Below are 8450 nucleotides of genomic sequence, written 5' to 3'. Positions count from 1 at the left end.
GGGAGTTAAGAGGGTAGTAGAGGCAGAGAGGGAGTAGAGAAGTAGGAGAGTAGAGACCTGCCGTAGCACGTGGAGAGAGAGGGGGGAAGGGAACAGGAGAGGGCAGGAGCAGGAAGGGAAGAGCAAGAGCACTTACAAATAATTTAAAAATGATTATATAGTATAGCTGGCCTCAGCTGCACAAAACAAACTACTAGGAAAATTAAGGGAAGTATTGGGTGTAGGGTGAGGAAGGTGTATATCTGGAAGGGGAGAAGAACAGAATAATCCACCATTGTAGGAAACCAAGTCTATCTTGGGAAATCATGGACAGCTTTATAAAAGATATACAACAAAGTAGAGTCACATAGGACAGAAAGGAACTTGGCAACAAAGCATTCCAGGGTGGAAAAGTGTTGTGCTTCGTTTACAAAACTACGACTCACAAAGTGAGTATCATAGCTTGAGGCCAGGGTAAAAGCAACTGAAGAGTTAGATAGCAACAGAAAAGTTAACAGAGCTTTAATGAATAAATACATCCATTATGACATAAGTACTGTGTATATCTATTACATAAAGGAGATAGGTATCTTCTTTAGTCAGAATAATAATCCAGTAAAAGATGTTTTTTATCCTTATTTGATGGATGAAGAAACTGGCAGCTCATGGATCTTGTAAATAATACTGACATTTGGTTTCAACATGTGACTCTTCCTGACTCTAACTTTAAAACATTAAGGATTTTGACAAGGGCCTGGTCTAACTGTGAGAGTTAATCTCAACTGTCAACTTGATGAGATCTAGAATCACTTGGAAAAAGAGCTTCTGTGCATGCCCATGGGAGATTATGCCGATTAGATTAACTGAGGTGGACAGACCATTTCTGGTGTCAAAATCTCCTGCAATGGGATCCTGTATGTACAAAAAAAGGAGAAATTGAATTGGGGACAAAGATTAATTGATTTCTTCTTCATGACTGTAGGTGCCATGTAGATTCAAGTTGCTTTGATTTCTGTGTCAGGATAGACTGTACCCTTGAACTTGATTAAAAACTCTCTCCTGTGACTGCTCTTCCGAAGGACCTGAGTTCAAATTCCAGCAATCACACGGTGGCTCACAACCATATATCTGACGCCCTCTTCTGGAGTGTCTGAAGACAGCTACAGTGTACTCACATATAATCATAATAAAAAAGAAACAGAGCCGCCACCAAGAAGATTAAAACAAAGAAGCCTCAGGGTCACATCAGATCCCTCAAATTTCCTATGGCGCCAACTTACTCTATCCAAGGGGCACTTCCTACAGGAAGCTGCAAGGTCCAGGCATATGACAGCATTGCTGGTTTCTGAGCTGTGTGCAGACAGACCGACACACTTCACCTTAGACAGCCGCAGGAATTCCTCTGCTTTCCTGGTTAGAAAGGCAGTACGGTCACTAAAACTGCTGCAGAACTTTCTCAACACTTAGGCAAAGAACTAAGAATTCAGCATGGTGGACTTGCACACCACCTAACTACTGTGCAAGTTCATTTGGGGCCTAGAAGGCACATCCTTTGGAGAGGCGGAAGGTCTTTAGATAGAACCAAAACCACTCCAGACTTAGCTGTGTCCGAGTGCTTTCCTTGGACATTACCTTTCCTTCTTACATTACTTCAACAAGTGTAAAGAGTTGGTGCAGGCAGATTAGAGAAAATCAAATTCTCTTTCTTTCTCTTCCTTAATGACTGGTTGGGTCTCAGTTTCGGCGGCTTGTGAAAACAGTTCTGGGTCCCATCGTATTTCTGGTCAGTAGCCCTGGGAATAGGCCTACGAACTTTCTATACACTTGCCCGCTGTAGCTTTACTTCCTAGGACAGATCCTCCAACGATCCTCCCAATCTCAAGGGCTTCGTAAAATGGAAGCTATTTGGGACACTCTTACCATATTTTCCCATGCGTGCCACTATTTAATAAATCAGCCCCAACGCCACTGGGCCTTTTCTGGAATTCTTACGCCCTGCTCGTCACTTCAGCTCTTCACTCTGTACCATTCTCTTGCCATCTACAGTGATTTGCACAGGCTCTGCCCTGCAAGACTGGCTCATCCTTGTAAACAGCCAATCGAGCCTGAGGGAATGACATGAGGTCCTCCCCGGCCGCAGTGCATCCAACAGAGCTAGAGGGCTCCGAGGACGACTACATACGTCCTCTCAAGCTAACGACGGTTTTTCTAGATGTTGGACCCGAGTCTCGCCCAGACCAGTGTGCGGTCATTCCCTCATCGCCAGTCCTTCATCCGACGCTGCTTTGGGAGGGACCCGGGGCCGCAGTCAGGGACGTGTACCCGCACGCACGGCCACACTCACCTCAGTACACTCGGCTCCGCAAGGCCGAGGCGTGGGGCAAGGCGGCGGACCAGCTCCGACTCCATTGCTGGAAGAAAAGCGCGCCCAGCGAAGTGCGCGCGCAGATTGTCAGAGGGTTAAGGCCCACCCCCGGCGCGTCCAGATTGGTGGCGACGAGAGGTGGAGACCGTTCCACACACCAATCCTGGTCATCGTTCTACGCATGTGCACACGATGAGGCGCGGGCCCAGGCGAAGTGGGCGCGCACAAGGGTCTCTCGCTGCCCGTCCTCGGCCGCGGAGCCCCCCTTAACTAAGGTTTCCCTTCCTGCTGTCCCTCGTTCGCCGCTGCGCTGTACTAGTCTCGCCCCGCCCCGTCCACTACTCACCGCCGTCTGACCGTTTTCCTACAAACCACGCGAGACTTTCAGTGGGCCAATCGAAAAGCCGCTGCCACCCAAGGGCGGGGCTAGAGAGGGCGGGGCTCGGAAGGCTCGGTCACCTGACGGCGGGCGGCTCCGGCGGGGTAGAGCGCTGCTGCTTGTGGGTCCCCGGAGTCGCCATGGTGAGTGAGGGGAAGCGGTGGGCCTGGGTTGCCGGGTCGCAGTCCACGCTTTCCTCCGGCGAACGGGAGTCTTGCTGGCGGAGCCGGGGGCCCTGCATTTCCATCGAGGCTGGTCCGGTCCGGGCTGGGCCTGCGGGCTGGGCACGGGCTGAGGAAGGCCGCGGTGGGCTGCGGCGGACTGCGGTGGGCGGTGGCGCTGGATTTGGTCGTTACCCCGAGACCAGGCAGCTTCCCTCAGGGGCGTCGCGGGCTGCAGGTTCTGGGTGTCGGGGGAGGCCTGCGTACGGGACAGCCACCTTCCCTCTGACAGTCGGAGTCCCGGGTCTGTGCGGAGTTGGGACAGCGAGGAGCCCCCGAGCTTCTGGGCTCGCGCCGGAGCTGGGTCGCGCCCTGATGGTGCATTTCCAGCTTTGTGCTCAGCTGTCCTCGGGGGTCCCATTGCCTTTTCTCTGCTGGAAATATCCTTCAGGGAGGCCGCAGTGGTCCCCGGCCTTCCGTGGCCGCAGAGCCCCCTTCCTCTTGCAGCGCCTGTCAGCGAATTCTAGGGACCTGCTCACGTGAGTTTCCCGAAGGGCTCCTGCTTTCTTTCCCTGAGCCCAGCCATCAGATAGGAAACAGGGCTCCGTTCCGCATTTTGTTCTCTGAGGATTCGAGCTCACTTGCTGAAAGCAGTCATTCAAAGGTTTCTCCGCGACGATAATACGTCGCGGAGCTTTGTGGCACTAGCCTTATAAACAGGAACTTCCGCAAAATTCGAATCCTGTCTGTTTTCCACAGGGCAAGTTGTCACTTGCATTACACGAGCATTTGCTGTAGTATGCATAGAACAGGTAGTGGTTTGGGATGTGGTATGCTTATGTCCGTTTTATTGATTTCAGTATTCATTCTTTGCATTGATAATTCTATGTGCCACTGCACATGCTTCACTTTAAGTGTGTTAATTGGAAAAACCAGCATTAAATCTTTTTGTTGATTTTTTTTTCTTTTTTTTTTGGAGTGGACGTTTATGATGATCTTGCTAGACTCCGATCAACTTGGTATTTATGTCATCTTTGGTCCTAGCTGGCTGAGTTCTGAGCTTTTGTTCCCATAATTGGATAAATATTTGATGTGTATTTAATATAATATATTGCCTTACAAGATGTTTTTCCCCCTCAGAACTTTGTACAATTGAGATTTGGCATATGACTGGTGTGAAGTTTAACTTTTTGTTTTTCAACACTTACTGGTTGACATAGTGTTTTATAATCACTTGAGGATACACTATAAAATCTATTTATGTAATTAAAAAAAAAATCTATTTATGTGCTGGGGGAACCAGATTGGAACAGTTTTCCCTGTGAATTTTATTGGAAAATGGAACCTGGGTATCGGTTCTGTCATAGGCAGTTTTATGATTTGAGTAGGTAGTTAGCCTTTAAGTCTCACTTTTGCATTTGGGAGCAAGGGTTGATATCATTTGTACTGTACTCCTAAAAATCCTGAGTCCAGTACAATTAATCAAACTTCTGGTGTACTTTCAATTTTATAGAATGTTTTAGACACCAGATAGAAATAAATGGCAGAGATGTGCTTTTGAAAAATTCTGCTATACAGTTCTTTGGGTTCGTAGTGGGAAAGAGGTTGTGTTAGGAGCTTGGAAAACACTTTGGAGTAACACAAACAGATTTTGAGGAGAATGGGCAGAAATTCTGCACAAAGAAAGAATTTTGCCATTTAATGTTCATGGCATGCTCCGTCATAGGGTTTCTGGGGTATTGCTAAGTTTGTGTGTATGGGATCCAGACTCTTTACTTTTTCTTTTTTGCAGTCTTGGGGATTGAACCCAAGACCTTCAGCCTGCTAGACACAAACTCCCCAACCCAAATTATTTTAAAGTTCCTGTTTTCTTGTTATCCTCAGTTCTCCTTGAAGTATTAATTTGTGCTTTCTCATCAGGTTTAAATACCATATTCAACAACATGATGATTCTGTTTATTTTACAATTTATGTTGTATTGTCATATTGCATATGCAGCTCATAAGTGGGAAAGCTAACTAACAAACAGGTTCCTACAACCAGTAGAGGTAAATGCTCTCAAACTAGATATAGTAATAACTAACATTTATGGAGCACTCATTATTGAGTGCTATGCACATTCAGAACTTTGTGTGCTATTTTATTTTTCTAGCCTGTACCAAAAATTTGTGATTGCTTATAGCCCATTTTATAGGTTATTACCACACAGTAGCCAGAGCTGGAAACAATCCATACGTCTATATTGAAGTATTTTCATTAAAAGATTTTAATTACGTGTATTTGTTCATTTGTATGAGCATGTGACTGCAGGTGCCTGTGGAGGCCAATGGTGTTGTATTCCCTGGAGCTGAAGTTATAGTTGGTTTCAAGCCACCCAGTGTGTGGATACTAAGACTTGAGCTCAGGTTATCCTTTCAGTCCTTTATGAATTTTGAAAAGAAATAGTTGTGGGAAACTCATCTTACTAGTTTATGCAAAGACAGCACACAGCATGGCTCGTTTACTCGTTCTCTTTATCTGAAGTGAAGCTAAGACAAAAGCTTTTAATTTTTATGAACCATTGTATTTCAGAAGTGGATTTTTGTTGTTATTTAATCTTATACTTGTCTTAGATATGAAACATGACTTTTCATGTTTACGTGTAAATCCTTCTACTTTTTCTATCATTATGCAGAGAGGTACTTTTCCTCTAGTTAGTCTTAAATTTTTTTAAATGAAATTTATGTAAAATGAACAGGTCAGTGGGTTTTAATACATTACCTTTGTTCTAAAATATTTTCATTACCTCAAAAGAAAATCATTAATCAGTGGTTTACCCACCATTCCTCTTCTAAATTAGTAAATCTGTGGATGATTTATCTGTTTAAGATATTTCATATAAATGGAGTCTTCCAGCATGCATTGTGTCAGACTTATTTCATTTGGTGTAGTGTTTTCTAGGTTTATTTCTATGAGTGTTTCAATACTAGAGACCTTTTTATGGAGTAACAATAGTCTGTTGTGTGTGTATACTGCTTATCCATTAATTTGCTGGTTGTTTTTTTGTTTTTTAATCAAATAAATGATCAGAAAGGTCTAGAATCAGCCTATCTGTGTAGTGAACGTTTATGAAGCACACATTGTGTATGCTGGATCTCAAACACGTGATTATTTATAATTATGTTTTTAGGCATGCTGTGGAAGTAATGTTAACATGGTGATATTTAACATGAAATATGGGTTAATTCTACTTAACAAGGAGAATGAGTTCATTTTATAAGCAGAGTTTTGCTGATGACATGGAAGAATAGGTTTACTTTGTTTTTAGCTGTTAATCTGTATATTTGAAATAGTAGGTATTTGAGGAAACCGTCTTTACCTTTTTTCTAAGTCATTAACAGTTCTACCTATTTTATTCCCACGTTGTTTAGTTTTTGTTATGATGGAGGGAGCTGTGTTTTTATAAACTCAGAATTCTTTGGTGTAAAGACTAAATTGTAGGTGAATGTAGTTGAGAGGGAGAGAGAAGTTATTAAAATTTTGAATTTATACTAGAATTATCATAAGAAAAAGTTTGGCTTTACAGCTATGTTCCAATTGGATGTACAGCATATTAGCAGAACATAACTATAAATTCCCACCACAGGTTTCTTTGATGCCAGATATTTTTTGGTCATTTTTAGACAGGGACTCACTAGGATGTTCTTGCTGTTTTGGTACTCATAATGTAGACCAGGCTGGCCTTGAACTCAAAGAGATGTGCCTGCTTCCATCTCCCAAGTGCTGGGATTAAAGGCATACATCACCATGCTGGGCTGAGTCCAGAATTGACAAATTTGTTTGAGATATGAAGTTAGAAAGAACCTTAGGCGAAAGTTTTAGAAAAGGACTATGACTAAAACTATGGAAATTAAAAATTCTTCTTGACAGGAGAAAGTGCTTATGAGCCACTAATGAAAGTATTTTTAAATCTTTATTTTAGCCTACAACACAGCAGTCACCCCAGGATGAGCAGGAAAAACTCTTGGATGAAGCCATCCAGGCTGTGAAGGTTCAATCATTCCAGATGAAAAGATGCCTGGTAAGAATGAAAATGTGAAAGATACAGTTGTATGCTGTAAATTCCTGAGCAAACATCACCAGTTGTACAATTATGTATCATCTCTGCTTTCAGTCAATCTGGTCACCACCAGCAGCTGTCTCAACTTCATCTGTGTTTAGCACTGTTGATACTTATGAACAAAGAGCCCTGCTTCTTCCTAATTTTGTGTCTGTCCAGTTATACACTGGCATATTAACATCTAATTTAAGTATCTGAGCCTGTTTGGTTTATACCTTAGACCTGAGGAGAACTTAATATAGAATGGCTGTTCAGTGAATACTTAATGAATGAATAGATTTGAATGCCTCAATTTGAATTATTCAGCTAAGTTTATTTCACCTGAATATCCTGAGAACTTGTGAATATGTACTTTTATTGTAGGAACTAGCTTAAAAACTGTACTCAAAGGTACATACTTGTGGCCAATACCTCTGAAGGCAAAAGAGGACCATGAACTTGAAGCCAGTTCTGGTTTATGTGGTGAGACCCCTAAAATGCAAAAACAAAAATTACATATATACTTGTTTATATGTTTTTATTATCTAAAGATAGGAATAATCTGCGTAAGTACTTTATATTCTGTGTGTTAAAGTTTAAAGAATTGAACCAAATAGGCAGATACTTTAAGCTATAAGTTGCTGGAATAATGATGCTACTTTGTAAAGTGTCTTACATTTTCCATGTAGTATATGTATGTATTTGTGCATGTATATGGAGTCCAGAGGTTGAGTGATGTCAGATGTTTTCTTTCAGTTTCTCTTGATTTCATTAACAATTTCAATCCCCCCACACACACGCGCGTGCGTGCACACACACACACACACATACACACAAAATTTAATTTTGGTTATTTTTGTGCTCTATTACCTTCTCTCTTGCTAAAACCCTTCTTTCCCTCTTAAGTTATATCTTTTTTTTTTTTATTAAAGATTTATTTATTTATTATATGTAAGTACACTGTAGCTGTCTCAGACAGTCCAGAAGAGGGAGTCAGATCTTGTTACGGGTGGTTGTGAGCCACCATGTGGTTGCTGGGATTTAAACTCTGGACCTTCGGAAGAGCAGTCGGGTGCTCTTACCCACTGAGCCATCTCACCAGCCCCCAAGTTATATCTTTTATGTTATATCTTTTTTTTTTTTTGACCCACCTAGTTTAATTATGTAGGGTTACATGAGTATGAGTGAGGGGTTATTTCCCAGAACATGAGCAACTTATGACATACTCTTTCCCAGGACCCATTAAAAGCCTGTAGTCCCTCAGTGAGCAGTGGAACCTTATGATCTCTTCCTCCATACGGAGTGGAACAGACAGATCCGATACTGTATAGCTATCTATAGCTGCAGTGAGTGCAGAGGCCATGTCAGGTTCAGAAGACTGTTTCACCGCATTCCCTCTCCAACTTCTGCCTCCTGTATTTTTTTTCCCAATTTTTATTAGGTATTTACTTCATTTACATTTTAAATGCTATCCCCAAAGTCCCCTAT

At 42.5% G+C, this 8450-nt stretch overlaps 2 protein-coding genes across 2 annotated transcripts in view; one reads left to right on the top strand and one right to left on the bottom strand.

Moving 5' to 3' along the window:
• Positions 1 to 2669, bottom strand: part of Orc6 (origin recognition complex subunit 6) — an 8134-nt gene extending 5465 nt beyond the window's left edge. Inside the window, exons 1-2 of the mRNA XM_021220829.2 lie at positions 2324 to 2669; positions 1260 to 1389 (exon numbers count right to left, since the gene is read on the bottom strand). Coding sequence (XP_021076488.1) covers positions 1260 to 1389; positions 2324 to 2388 — 195 coding nt within the window. The 5' untranslated portion in view covers positions 2389 to 2669. The remainder of the gene's footprint in view (positions 1 to 1259; positions 1390 to 2323) is intronic.
• The window catches only part of Vps35 (VPS35 retromer complex component), a 35689-nt gene continuing 29752 nt past the window's right edge, over positions 2514 to 8450 (top strand). The window contains exons 1-2 of the mRNA XM_021219988.1: positions 2514 to 2866; positions 6846 to 6944. Coding sequence (XP_021075647.1) covers positions 2864 to 2866; positions 6846 to 6944 — 102 coding nt within the window. The 5' untranslated portion in view covers positions 2514 to 2863. The remainder of the gene's footprint in view (positions 2867 to 6845; positions 6945 to 8450) is intronic.

The sequence above is a fragment of the Mus pahari genome, chromosome 20 (genome assembly GCF_900095145.1).
Source record: "Mus pahari chromosome 20, PAHARI_EIJ_v1.1, whole genome shotgun sequence".
In the NCBI taxonomy this organism is placed as follows: domain Eukaryota; kingdom Metazoa; phylum Chordata; class Mammalia; order Rodentia; family Muridae; genus Mus; species Mus pahari.
The sequence above is the reverse complement of the archived record's forward strand: the minus strand, read 5'-3'. Positions and strand labels throughout refer to the sequence as shown.